Source organism: Anabrus simplex, chromosome 1 (genome assembly GCF_040414725.1).
Source record: "Anabrus simplex isolate iqAnaSimp1 chromosome 1, ASM4041472v1, whole genome shotgun sequence".
Lineage (NCBI taxonomy): Eukaryota > Metazoa > Arthropoda > Insecta > Orthoptera > Tettigoniidae > Anabrus > Anabrus simplex.
In genome coordinates, this window is record NC_090265.1 from 718,176,806 (window position 1) to 718,191,520 (window position 14,715).

The window sequence follows — 14,715 nt, forward strand, 5'->3', positions numbered from 1 at the left end:
GGATTTCAAACAAGAGCTGTTTTCTTCAAGGATAAAGATGGAAACCTTCTGGGTGATAAAAGCAAAGTGCTTGGAAGATGGCAGGAGTATTTTTACGAGTTACTCAATGGAAATAATGAAGATGGTAGAGAGGAGGAAAATATAAATGTTGATGGGGAAGAAAGAGAATTGGAAGAGGAATCAGTAAAACAGCCAGACTTAGAAGAGGTCAAAGCTGCAATTAATGCATTAAAGAATAATAGAGCCCCAGGTGAAGATGGAATGGAGTCAGAGCTGTTGAGATATGGGGGAGAGGGAATAGAAAAGGCTGTTTATGAATTGATTAAGGAGGTTTGGACAAAGGAGGAAATACCCAAGGATTGGACATTGGGTATAATTTACCCAATACATAAAAAGGGAGATAAGGCAGTATGTGGAAATTATCGAGGGATCACCTTGCTGGATGGAACGTACAAGGTTTTTGGTAAGGTACTAGCCTTAAGATTGGAATTATGGATGGAAAGAATATTAGGGGATTACCAAGCAGGTTTTAGAAAACATCGCTCTACTCTGGATCAGATATTTATATTACGACAAGTACTAGAGAAATTTTATGAATATGACAAACAGCTACGTCAGCTGTATGTGGATTTTAAACAGGCATATGACAGTCTAGATAGGGGTAAAATTTACAAGATTATGAAAGAATTTGGAATCCCAAGGAAATTGATTAGATTAACAGAAATAACTTTGAAAACAACAGTATGCAAGGTGAGAGTGGAGCAAGATCTGTCAGAGGAGTTTTTAGTGGAGAGAGGACTAAGACAGGGAGATGTACTTTCCACACTACTTTTTAACCTAGCATTGGAAAAAGTAATCCGTCAATTGCCCATCAACCCAGGGGGAACCATTTTGAACAGATTAGTACAAGTGATTGCATATGCTGATGATGTAGCAATAATTGCAAGAAATGAAAGAGCTCTTGAAGAGAGCTACTCAGTATTAGAAGAGAAAGCACGGGACCTAGGACTAGAAGTGAATCTAAACAAAACAAAATATATGAAGATGGGAGATACAGAGGGAGTAAGAGGAAGGACCCCAGTAAGATTAAATGGGAAGGAATATCAAAGAGTCACATCTTTCAAATATCTAGGCTCTATAATAACAGAGGACAATAAAACCTCCGTGGAAATACAGGAGAGGATAACAAGTGGAAACCGATGCTTTTACGCCTTGCAAAATATGTTTAAATCCAGGAATGTCAGCAGGAATACAAAAATTAAAATATACACAACAGTACTAAGATCAATAGTTATGTATGGATCAGAATGCTGGGTGATGACTTCCAGAGAAGAACAGTGGCTGTTACGGTGGGAAAGGAAGATAGAAAGATATTCAGTGCAGTAAGAGAGGAGGATGGGTGGAGAATGAGGACAAAGGTAGAGTTGCAACGACTGTTTGGCCAGCCAGATATTGTTACTAAAATTAAGCAGGGAAGAATTAGGTGGGCCGGTCATGTTCAGAGAATGGCAGAAACCTGCACCGTTAAAAAGGTGTTTATAGGGAAACTTGATGGAAGGAGGAGGAGAGGAAGACCCAGGAAAAGATGGATTGATGATGTTGAGGATGACCTTAGAAAGTTAGGAGTTAAACGTTGGAGAAGAAAAGCTGAGGACCGAGATGAATGGAGGCAGGTGATAAAGGAGTCCAAGGACCTACAAGGACTGTAGCGCTGACCAATAGTAGTAGTAGTAGTGGTGTAACCCAAATTCTTTAAGGATTTTAAGTAATGACTCACTTTGTATAATGTGTATTTGTATTAAATGTATAAATGATACGCATTACTATATAAAGTGTTGAATGGTGGAACATCCCTTAACTGATTCCTACCATATAAGTTAAAAGCGATGTCACAATAAACGGTTTCGACTGTAATTATCTATTTATTGATTATGTTTTAATTTTAACTATATTCAAGTGTGCAAAGAACTATCCTATTTGTCATCTGAAGGCTCTGACAAACACGTGACTATAGTAGCTATTGACAGAAAGCAGGACAGCTGTTTGGTAATCATTGCAGGCTAGAAAAGCAGCTGGGATTGATAAGATTTCTAGGGATACACAGGGTGGTCAGAAATAACGTGAACAGTGTATGTCAGTGTTAGAGGGTTAGTTGTGCTGATAAATAATTTGAAAGAAATAATTTTGATATGTCGCGCCGTTGTCATTTTACCAGCTGCTCAAGTTAGCCTAACAGATCACTTTGCAGGTGAATTCAAATGCGTTTTATGTGGCACTTTTGCCTCAAGACTGGCACGAGAGCACTACAAGTTATAAAGTTCATCTTGGGATCCCTATTGAACTACAAATAAGCTCATGAAAGAATTATCTCGTAGAAGTCCACCTTTTCAAAACAATTAGTGATTTATGCGAAATCAAAACCAATGTTACATAATGGAATAACGGGACATGTTTCAACTATATATACTAGGCATCTTCAGCCGTGTTGTCTTAATACTAAAATTAAAATGGTTAATTAGTCCTTAGGCTATGCTTAAAACACTATGTAAAATAACTTTAAATATGTATCAAAAACTTATAACTTCATTGGAATAAAAAAATGCAACTGTTGCTCATGTTTGTAATTATAGATTTTAAATTGCAAAGTTGTATTGTCATAGGATCAGGGCATTATTTACATACTCGTGGAGACAAAACAGCCCTATGTGGACAGAGTAGAAGAGGGGACTTGAGAGAAGTCCCCTATTTTGGTCTAGAGCCTTACAACTAAGGTATTTTCCTTTCTTTTTTTCATTTCAGGCTATTCTCTCACCATAACAGGACTCTCTTTTTTAAAAATACATCTAGCCACAGAAAGAACCTGACCATATAAAGAAACTTACAAAGTAAAAAAAAAAAAAAACATTACATATAAACAATGATGTGATGAACAATATCAAAATTACATAGTCTTCTAAGATGAGGCCGTAGGTTCAATAAAAAAATCCACATGGTATAATCATAAAATCTTCTTTAAGATTTGTCCTGTGAATTATGAGATAAGCATTTTTTTAAAGGGAAGTTTAAAAAGTTGTAATTGTAATTTCACAAATTGCACTGTCCTTAAAACTAGGTGTTGAAAAAAAGTACTGCACATTTATGTCATGAAGTAAAAACAGACACTGTAGTAACAAAATTTCGCTGTTGACAGGTAACTGGCAAAAGTAGTGCAATACAATCTCTCGTAATTTTGTATTATAAAATGACCACTGACAGTGACTTTGATGTTATGAAAGGAGGAAAGCTGGTGGGGCTTTATGGAAGGGAGATACCCTTAAAAAGTGACTATGCATTGTTTAAAGGTCAAATGGTCCGATATAAATTGGGAAATGAAACTGTGTTTCAATCCATTAGGTTCCAGGATGTACTGGTTCGAAGAAACGGAACTCCTTTTCGCCGGTGGCTTATGTGTCAGTACATCCTGGAACCTAATAGATTGAAGCACAGTCTGATTTTCCAACATATCGGTCCATTTGACCTTCAAATAATGCATAGGACCTTTTTAAGGTCCCACAGGCTTTCTTCTCTTTGTAACAACAAAATATTACCACTGCCAATGGTAGTTTTATAACACAAAATTACGAGAGATTGTATTGCATTACTTTTGCCGGTTACCAGTCAACGGTGAAATCTTGTAAACACGGTGTTTGTTTTTACTTTTTTCTTTACAATTTGTTTTATGTAGCACCTACACAGATAGGTCTTATGGCGACGATGGGAGAGGAAAAGCCTAGGAGTGGGAAGGAAGCGGCCGTAACCGTACGTAAGGTACAACATCAGTAACTGCCTGGTGTGAAAATGGGAAACCACGAAAAACCATCTTCAGGGTTGCCATAATTCCCCTGTTTAAGAAAGGCAGCAGACAGAAACCCACCAACTATAGAGGAATAACACTGCTGTGTCATGGGTTAAAAATTCTAGAGATGATCATAGAAAGGAGATTGAGAACCATCACTGAACCACAGTTAGAGGAGGAGTAATATGGATTCAGAAGTAACAGATCAACAATGGATTTCATTTTTAGCACCCGCATGCTGATGGAAAAGTACTGGGAGAAAGGCAAGAACCTGGTCATTGTGTTCCTGGATATAGAAAAGGCCTATGATAGTGTTATAAGAGATAAGATCTGGGAGTGCCTGAGGAAAAGAAATGGGCCTGAAGGACTCATAAGGAAAGTTCAGATGTTGTACAAAGACTGTACTAGCTGTGTACAAATTGGGGAAGGTCGATCATCATCGTTTGAGACCAAGAGTGGAGCTAAGCAAGGAAGTGCACTGTCCCCACTACTGTTCATCACTGTTATGGACTATATAATGAAGAACGTCAAGGAAAAGTTAGGTGAACTGAATGCAGTGGACTTTGCTGATGATATAATGATTTGGGGTGAAACAGAAGAGGAAGTACAGATCAGACTCAACGTATGGAAATCCCCGTTCCAGGAATATAACCTCAACGTCAGTGAGACCAAGACAGTGGTGATGGCAGTCAACAGAGAAGGGCGTCCAGCAAGTGTAAAACTAGGAGACCACCAGCTAGAGTGTGTGGGTAGTTTTCCTTACCTTGGAAGTATAATCTCCAGTGATAATTTGGTCAGAAAGGAAATTACAAACAGAGTCACTTTTATGGTATGACATGATTCCAAAACTAGCCAAAGTGATATTTAATGGCTATTTCATACCAATATTGACCTATGGTATTGAAGCGTGCACTCTCACAAAAAGAGATTCGTCAAGACTGTAAGCATCAGAGATGAAATTTCTTAGATCCACCATCCAGAAGACCAAGATGGACAAGTTAAGAAATGAGGAGACGAGGAAAGAAGCCAGAATAAATACGTCCCTATTAGACCAAATCGGCACATCCAGACTACGGTGGTACGGGCATGTGATGAGGATAGAGCCTACAAGAACAGCCAGAATAAGTTTGGAAGGACAGGTGGAGGGAAAAGAACCTGCAGGAAGACGTAAAACTCCCAGATGCAAGCTCACAGCTGCATGCCCCTAACTGCATGGCCAACTCGCCCGGTTGTTTTTACTTCAAAACATAAATGTGCAGTCCTTTTTTCAACAACTAGTTTTAAGCATAGTGCAATTTATCGAATAACAATTAGAACTTTTTTAACTTCCCTTTAAGAAAATGTTTTTCTCATAATTCATAGGCCAAATCTTAAAGAAGATTTGATGATTATACAGTGTGGATGTTTTTTTTTTAACCTATATTTTAGGAAGACTCACCTTACGAAACTATGTAATCTTGCTATTATTTATCACATCATTGTTTATATGTAATGTGTTTTTTAGTTTTTAATTTTCTTTATATGTAGCTGAGGATGGTCTGATATTGACCGAAATGGGTACTACTTCTAATAAGGTACATTAAGAATTTATGCCTACTTACAGTGCTGATTAGATGGGAATTGTAATCAAGTCCTTTTTTCACACGGAACTGGGAAACCAACATGGATAATGAAAATTATAAACTACGCACAGCTTTGTGGCAGTTGATTCTCATTAGCTTTCCCTTGGGACAGAACACGAATACGTGAGGAAGGGTTTTGCATCTTCTGCAACGGGATGTATTGACTGCTCAGCGACAGGGAATATTTGAGTGGTGCTTCACCCAACGGACGAAGATGATTCAGGTGTGAGCACCAAGGAAATGCAGAGGCAGAGATCTCTTTTAAAATTCACTGTTACCGGTACAACATATTAGCTCAGATAATTTTCAAACGTTTACAGTAGAGACAAAAGAATGTACAGTCAAAACAGTTTATTGCGACGTCACTTTTAATGACATACTGGATATAACGGTGAAATCTAAGAGTTCCTTCTAAATCCTACATAAACACTGTATTTAAAAAATCGCTTATTATGACATATCGTATAAAACAACATATTTTGATCACATTTTTGGATAAATATATCTTCTATAACATCCAATGTCGATTTTTGTTTCTTAAGTATTTGGGGATTGCTGACAACAATGTAGTGCCTATTACTGTAGATTTCAAATAAGTCTGTCTGTTAAATAGTCAAGACAAGCATCGCTGTGAAGATGTTGGAAAATAAAAGGAAAATATTGAAGGAAAGTCACATATAATGTGGTGATTACAAAATGGGGAAACAAATGGCAACATCATGAAGGAATTGTATATATCGCAATTTGGAAGGACAGAGAGAAAACACAAACTCTTTTTAAAAAAATCTTTAAAAATCACGCGTGTCAGAATATCTGAGCACAAATACAGGGTTATTCTTAAATCAGGGTCACATTTGGATAACATCTTGATGTTGCAATATGAGACGTGCGAGTTCGAATCATGTACGTATGGAAACAGAAATTCTCCAAGTTTGTGTCAAATTAAGCATGCGCATGTTGTAGTGACACCGTTGGCCACTAGGCAGCAGAAGTGTAGAAAAGTTCAAAATGGCATCAACGAGAAGGTGTTTTGTGTGATAGAATTTGTGAAAACAGAGGCTACTGTGACTGTTCAGCGGTGATTTTGCACAAGGACACACCAGACTGCAGGACGATCATAAAGTTCAAACATTCAAGCGCACGGGTTATCTGTGTCCACCCAAATGACTCGGAAGGCTGGAACTGTCAGAGACCACTGTCTCACGTGTCCGTGAGTTGTTTCATTGCAGCCTTCAGAAATTGACATCTTGTGGTATTCTGCAGCTAAAAATATCACAACTGACTGTGTGGCAGATTCTTCACAAGCAACTGAGGGTGAAACTGTACAGACAGCAACACCTGCAGGTGCTCACAAGCAGGTTCATACACAATTTGCCACCGACATGCAGGCTGCAATGGCAGCTAATGATGATTTTGGTGACAGACTCGTCTTTAGCGACAAAACAACGTTTCATGTGTTGGAGAAAGTGAACCATCACGACGTACTCATTTGGGGAACAGAACACCCGCATCAAATAATCGAGCATGTGTGCGACTCCCCAAAGATCAACGTGTTCTACGCCCTATCAAAGGACAAGCTTTACGGGCCCTATTTCTTCGCCGAATCCACAGTGACTGGCATCATTTATCTGGACATGTTAGAACAATGGCTTATGCCACAACTGTGTACAGACCATGGCGACTTTGTTTTCCAAAAAGGCGGGGCGATGCCCCACTTCCATTGACTCGTGCGCACGTACCTGAAAGAGAACTCACTGCAACGTTGGATTGGATGAATTGCAGACAATGACGTTGCATTGTTGCAGTGGTCGGCCCAATCCCCAGACCGAACCCCATGTCATTTCTTTCTCTGGGGATGTGTGAAGGACAGGTTCTACATTCCACCACTTCCTGGTGACTTGAATGAACTCCGAGATCACATTACATCAGCAATAGGAACGATCGACCGTCACATGCTGGCGCATGTCTGGGCGGAGTTGGACTATTTTCTGGATGTCTGCCGTGTATCCAAAGGCACACAAATAGAACACTCTTGTAAGGTATGTCAAACAAACTTGGAGAGATTGTTCCTCTTTTCGTATATCATTCACAATGATATGTAAAGTATTTATTTCATGATAAATTTCAGAAATGCAACAATGATTTATGAATAACCCTGAATGTTGAAGAATTGTTACTTAGGTTTAAGCAGAAAGAACTAATAATAAATCACTACTGATCCGCAGTTAGGGCAATCACCCAGGTGGCAGACTCCCAATCTGTTGTTCAGCTAGTCTTTTCCTAAATAATGTGCCGATCAATGGACCTATTCTTCAAGTGAAAGCTAATGATATTCCTCGCAGTCCCACTCCACAAATATTCTACTGTAAGTACATTTCTTATTTCAGTTACATTTTTTGAAGTTTTAACTCAAATCTGTTAATCAACCATGTGCTGTGCAGTCCAAAACGTACAGGTATAAAATTTTTAGTGACAAAACAAAAATACTGTTTTGTGCGACTATCGGCTATAATGAGCATTGATTGAATCTATTACAGAACTATTTAAAATAGGTTTTACTTGAGTCCGCCTTGTCAATACACCTTATAATAATTGTTATAATAGTTATAATAATAACTATTTATTTTACTATACATGTTTCAGGAAAATCATCCATTCCCTTCTTCAGTGATGTCAGCATAAAACTAGGAGACCACTAGCTAGAGTGTATGGATACTTTTCCTTACCTTGGAAGTGTAATCTCCAGTGATAACTTGGTCAGAAAGGTAATTACAAACAGAGTGCAAAAGCGATCAGAATTCTACCAACAGTGATTCTTTGAACAGACATCGCTGAAGAAGAGAATAATAATAACATAATAACAATAATAATAATAATAATAATAATAATAATAATAATAATAATAATAATAATAATAATAATAATAATAATAATAATAATAATAATAGTTTTATTATAATAATAACAATAATAGTATTGTTATTATTATTATTATTATTATTATTATTATTATTATTATTATTATTATTATTATTATTATTATTATTATTATTATTATTATTATTATTATTATTATTATTATTATTATTATTATTATTATTATTATTATTATTATTATTATTATTATTATTATTATATGGACATATTAAAAGGATGGGATCGGAGAGACTCGCCAACAGGATCGTCACCTTCCAGGAGAACAGGAAGACACAAGTCCTATGGGTAAAAGAAGTCCACCGAGATTTAGAAAAATATGGGATCACGGCAGAAGATATAGCAAACAGAAAAATCTTCAGGCAGAGAGTTGCGGAGGTGAAGGACCTAGCTGATGAGAAAACGAGGAAGAATAGAGTATTCTCGCCAGAAGAACGAACACAAGCAAGCCAACGGATGAAGGAATACTGGCGAAAGAGGAAGGAGAAAGAACTTGAGAAAGAAATGGAAGTTGCATAATCGCAGCCCATAGATGGCTGAAATGAAAATAATAATAATAATAATAATAATAATAATAATAATAATAATAATAATAATAATAATAATAATAATAATAATAATAATAATAATAATAATAATAATAATTGGAGCTATTGGAAAACAAGAATAAAACATTCTTAGAAAAATTTCTGGCCCCATACAAGAAAATGGAATTTGGATCAAAAGGCCTCTACAGTTACACAGATAGTTTCATCAATACTGTATGGAGGAGACGTTAGAAATTTTTTGGACACATTTTTAGGATGGATAATAATAGACTCACAAAAATGTTATTCAATGTAATAAATTCCCAAAATAGGAGAACAAATTGATTGGAGGAAACGAGAGGGGACCTGAATGAGTTGAACTTTGGGGAAGACGACATGAAAAATCGCGAAGTCTTCAGGATCTCCATAAATAAACACACATTTGTGGTGAAAACTAGCAGCAAGACTGGGACAAAGTGGTCAGAAGAACGGAAGAGGCAATACAGTAAGTTCATGAAGAGATTTTAGAAGAAAAGGAAGAAGAAAGACATCAAGCCAATGAACAAGTTCCATCGTGCTCTATGAATGGGCATAATGCAATAATAATAATAATAATAATAATAATAATAGATAAGCATACTAGGAACTTTTACAGAACCTTTAAAGAAGAACTGGCAAGTTTTTGGTCACCCACTCTATGTTTTAAATGGCCAGATGGTATTTCAGAAACAAATAATGAAGAAAACTGTAAACTTACGGTAGATCATTTGTGACCTTCTAAATTGTGAACCTCCTTCTGACCAACTCACTTTTGAAACATCAGAACCAAATCCAGATTCAGAGCCTCCAAAAATAGAAGAAGATGAACAAATAATACACGAGTTAAAAAACAATGAAGCTCCAGGGGAAGATGGTATAATTGTTGAAAGGCGGAAACTAGGTGGCAGAAATCTTGCTCAAAAAATCCATAAAAGTCATACAGATATCTGAAACAGTGAAACAATTCCTGAAGACTGGAAGTGTGCAATAATTCACCCATTATGTAAGAAAGGGGATAAAACTGACAAATAACTACAGAGGTATTTCTCTACTAGCAGTCATTTATAAAATTGTTTCAAAACTCCTACTCAAGACACTTGAAATGCAAACATACCATTTGATTGAAGAATAACAGGCAGGGTTCACGAAAGGCAAGTCGTGCGCAGAATAGATCCCTAACCTCAAGACCATCCTACAAATTTGTAAAAGCAGGCGAGCGGTGATTACTTTTGAGGACTTCAAAAAGGCATATGACTCTGTAGATAGACTGACACTTTTCTGTATACTGGAAGAATTCAAAGTAGACAGGAAAACAACAGCATTAATCATGAAAACACTAACAGGCACCACTTCCAAGGTTAAATTCTTAGGGGAATTGTCTGAACCATTTGATGTTAAAGCAGGAATTCGACAAGGAGATGGGTTGTCACCTTTATTGTTTAGGATAAAGTGACTAGGACTTGGGAAAAAAAAGTTAAAGGAATAACCCTTGGCATGTTACGTGAAACAAAATTAATTTACAATGTTTGGCCTTTGCTGATGACTTAGCAGTGTTGTCCAATAACAGAGAGGAAGCGATTGCATCCATTGAAAAACTCCATGAAATTTCATCCAGAACAGGACTCCAGATCTCATATCAGAAAACTCACTACATGGAAGGATCTCTTCGGTACCTAGATGGACAACCAATGTAAACCCAATTTGGCAAAATACCCCAAGTGTCTAAATTCAGATACCTGGGAGAAGTCATCCAACCTTCAGCACTCAGTCATGAAGCAAACAGAGAAAGGGTCTCTAAACTGCAAAGAACATGCAGACTCACTTGGAGCAAATATAATAAATAATCTATATACCAAACAAAATTAATACATTATAACACTGTAATCAAGCCTGGAGCACTATATGCATCTGAAACACTGAGAGAAAGAAAAATCTTCAGCAAAATTTTTGGACCCGTCTATAGAGGGGGAATTTGATGATAAGGAAATTGCATGACTTGTACCAACACTCAGAGAAAACCTCAGACACATTTAGGAAAAGACATTTGAAATTTTATGGACATATTCTCAGAATGAGTAATCAGAGATTGACCAAAAGAATTCTGAAACTTGCCCTATCAATGAAAGTAAAAAAATAATTGACTGCTCGAAGTTGGAAAAGATCTTCAGGAAATAGGCATCACAGATGACATTGTGTTAGACAGATCTAAGGTCAGAAAATTAGTCGTCAATCACTGCTTTAAACATCACCCAAGCACTACCACGAACAAAACTTGGTCAGAAGATCACAAGAAAAGCCGCAGCGAGAAGATGAAGAGATTCTGTGAGAAGAAAAAGGCAATGACATCAGCTAAATAAGTTCAATCACGCCAACAGCTGGAAACTGCATATGATGATGATGATGATGATGACATAATATCTAAACCTGATTTGTAAGTAATTCTTAGCTTTACATAAAATATGCTCTTCACCCTGATATACATATAACTCAGGTCCAAATGTAAATGAAGAACACAAACACTAACACTTAACCAGACAAGATCATTCAGTAAATGTTGTGCTGTACCTGCAGTGCCAGCGAAGAATATTGAGCGTCTTAGCCGTTCCAGGAGCACAGTGCATGCCCGGTGGCCAGGAGCAGGAGAGGGTGTCATTCCCTGGAACAGAGCACAGCTGTTGGGTGAAACTGTCGGAAAGCATCGCTCCGGGATACAGAACTGGAAACAGTCTGCTCACCTCTGTGCTCGTCCCCGCACTGTCCACGTCGCACCCACCGTGGCCAGAAATACGGCCCCAGGTCCTCCCACACGTAGTGCACAGGGCAGGTGACTCTCTGGACCAGCCATTCACGTACTGCTGCTCGGTGCTCCGCTGTTAACACATCTGGGAGGATGTCTTCCTGGGCCACCAGCTCTCGCAGTGTGCTCACCGACTGCCGAGGTACTTCGTCCTGTTCATTCCATAAAGCATGATCACTTGAAACCTATATTCTACAATGAATGGGAAGCTGTTTCTGTTGTGGTCATGTTTATGAAGTCAAAATATTTTGGCCTGCCATGATATCTAATGCACTGCACTGAAATGAAATGGTGTATGGCTTTTAGTGCCGGGAGATCCCAGGAAGTGTTCAGCTCGCCAGGTGCAGGTCTTTTGACTCCCGTAGGCGACCTGCGTGTCATGATGAGGATGAAATGATGATGAAGACAACACATACACCCAGCCCCCGTGCCAGGGAAATTAACCAATGATTAAAATTCCTGACCTTGCCGGGAATCGAACCCGGGATCCCTGTGACCAAAGGGCAGCATGCTAACCATTTAGCCATGGAGCCGAACTAATGCACTGCACTGAGTGAGTGCGATAATGTGACAACATAACAGTAGCATAGTCAGACAATTCAGAGTAACCCCTCAAGGCAAAAAGAGCTCCTGTTTGACAGAGATATGAAAATCCTCAGCCTATTTCCAGTCATTTGACCGAGTCAGGAATGGAATGAATGAAGCCCCCATCTAGCAGCGAGGATAGGTATTGTACCGGCTGCCAAAGCCTGTAGCACTCCTCTGGGGCAATGATTAATGACTGATAGATGCAATGAAATGATACTGAAGAGTGTCACTGGAATGAAAGCAGGGAAAACCGGAGTACCAGGAGAAAAACCTGTCCCACATCCGCTTTGTCCAGTACAAATTTCACAAGAATTGACCGTGATTTGAACCACAGAACCTAGCTGTGAGAGGCTTACTTTATATAGAATTCCCTATAAATTCAGTATGAAATGTTGATTATGGTTGAGTCAGTGAAGGAATAGTAAAACATTTGTAAAAATGTGAGGTTCATGTGTCTGTTTCCATCTAGATGGAATGGAAACGTATGTAAAAAAATACCAACCTCAGCTTGTATGTTTGTTTACCTAGTTAAAGTCACATTAGAGACACCTCTGTTTTTCCCTGTAGTGTTTTGAGTACAATTAATCAACAACAATAATAATAATTGTATGGCATCAGATACCGCGTGTAAGCATTTTCATTTGAGACCATTTAGGCTACTTGCACGTCAATTGCGATGTTCCGCTTTATTCCTCCAGATGCCACAGAAAAACATCTCTGTTGAATGATCAGACGGTAGAGCGCTAGCCTTCTGACAGCAACTTGGCTCAGTCTGGTAGTATTTGAAGATGCTCAGATGCTCGTGTCTGTAGATTTACTGGCATGTAAAAGAACTCCTACGGGGAAAAATTCCGGCACCTTGGCGTCTCCGAAAACCATCCAAAGTAGTTAGTGGGACGTAAATACAATAACATTATTATTATTATTATTGTTGTTGTTGTTGTTGTTATTATTATTATTATTATTATTATTATTATTATTATTATTATTATTATTATTATTATTATTATTATTATTATTATTATTATTATTATTATCTGTTGAGTGATTCTTCTTCTTAGTTCCGAACACTGTAAAAGTAGTTAGCGGGATGTAAAATCAATATATTTATATCTTCTTAGGTTGCCGTCTCACTAACAAGTTTGGTGGTGGTGATTTTTGTTTTAAGAGGAAGTACAATTAGGTAATCATCCTCTCTGAATAAATTAGTGGAAAAGAAATTTAAAATAAAACAAAATTATTTATTCCACTATGAAATTTGGAAACGCAGTACAAAATAAAACAAAAAATTATTGAATTAAGCCACAAAGTTACTAATGAATCAAAAGGCAATGTGCGTTCCTTCAGTAACAGTAAACTTGTAATTTAGATACCCTTGATTAATCCACTGACGCACATAAAGCGGATGACGAGATCAGCAGTAGTTGTGTCATCAGCTAGTATGCATTTGAGTGTTTCCTGTGGCTGAGGCTCCGTCTTAGGCCACAGAGATCGGCGCACTCTGTGAAGATGTGGGCCACGGTGAAGTCAGCACCACAAGAACAAACTGGGGGGGGGGATCTTCCCTCTTTAGGAAATACGAGTGCGTAGATCGTCTATGACTTATCCTCAGCCTACACAATACTATGGCCTCTCTCCATGAAGGCTGGAAAGAGGACCACCACGCGGTAGTTGTCTTCTTAATTGCTCTCAGCTTGTTGGGAGTTCGGATGGCTAGCCACTCCGATTCCCAGGACGCCAAGATGGTTCGACGTAGCTGAGAACAAATATCTTTAGCAGGTACATTGACAGGTCTTGGAGGTAAAAGTACCACTTCCTTTGCAGCTTCAACCGCAAGTTTGTTTCCTGCAATCCCAACGTGGCTTGGAAGCCACGTGAAAGTGATTCTGGTGCCAGCATCACTTAACCTGGCTAGAAGGTCATGAATCTGCTGCACCAGGGGCTGTTGCGAGAAACAGAGAACTTAACAAGTTGGTACACATAAGAAAATGATTTCTTTCATCACCCAGTGCAAACTGCAGAGCTTCTAAAATGGCGTAAAGTTCCGCAGTCTACATGCTATATACACTAGGAAGCGAGATCTTCATGCTCATATCATCAGTGATGAAAGAACAACCAACATTTTCTCTGATTTTAGAACCATCCGTGAAGATATGTCTCACGACCAGATACTGGTGAATGAGTCCTGGAAATACCACCAATAAATGGATCCAATTACTCATGAAACAGCAGCTCAAAGGATTTCAATAGAAGTTCATCCATACCAACGATGCAAGTCTTTAAGCCAGGAATTTTTTCATCTCCCTGCAGATAGTTTTCCTTCAATTTTCCCCTCAATGATGAGTTGGAGGAGTTCATATCGTTCACCTCTCA

General features: G+C 38.1%; 1 protein-coding gene across 1 annotated transcript in view; it reads right to left on the reverse strand.

Moving 5' to 3' along the window:
- The window catches only part of LOC136856792 (noggin-2-like), a 114,750-nt gene that overhangs the window by 13,747 nt on the left and 86,288 nt on the right, over positions 1-14,715 (reverse strand). Inside the window, exons 4-5 of the mRNA XM_067134906.2 lie at positions 11,693-11,906; positions 11,523-11,613 (exon numbers count right to left, since the gene is read on the reverse strand). Coding sequence (XP_066991007.1) covers positions 11,523-11,613; positions 11,693-11,906 — 305 coding nt within the window. The remainder of the gene's footprint in view (positions 1-11,522; positions 11,614-11,692; positions 11,907-14,715) is intronic.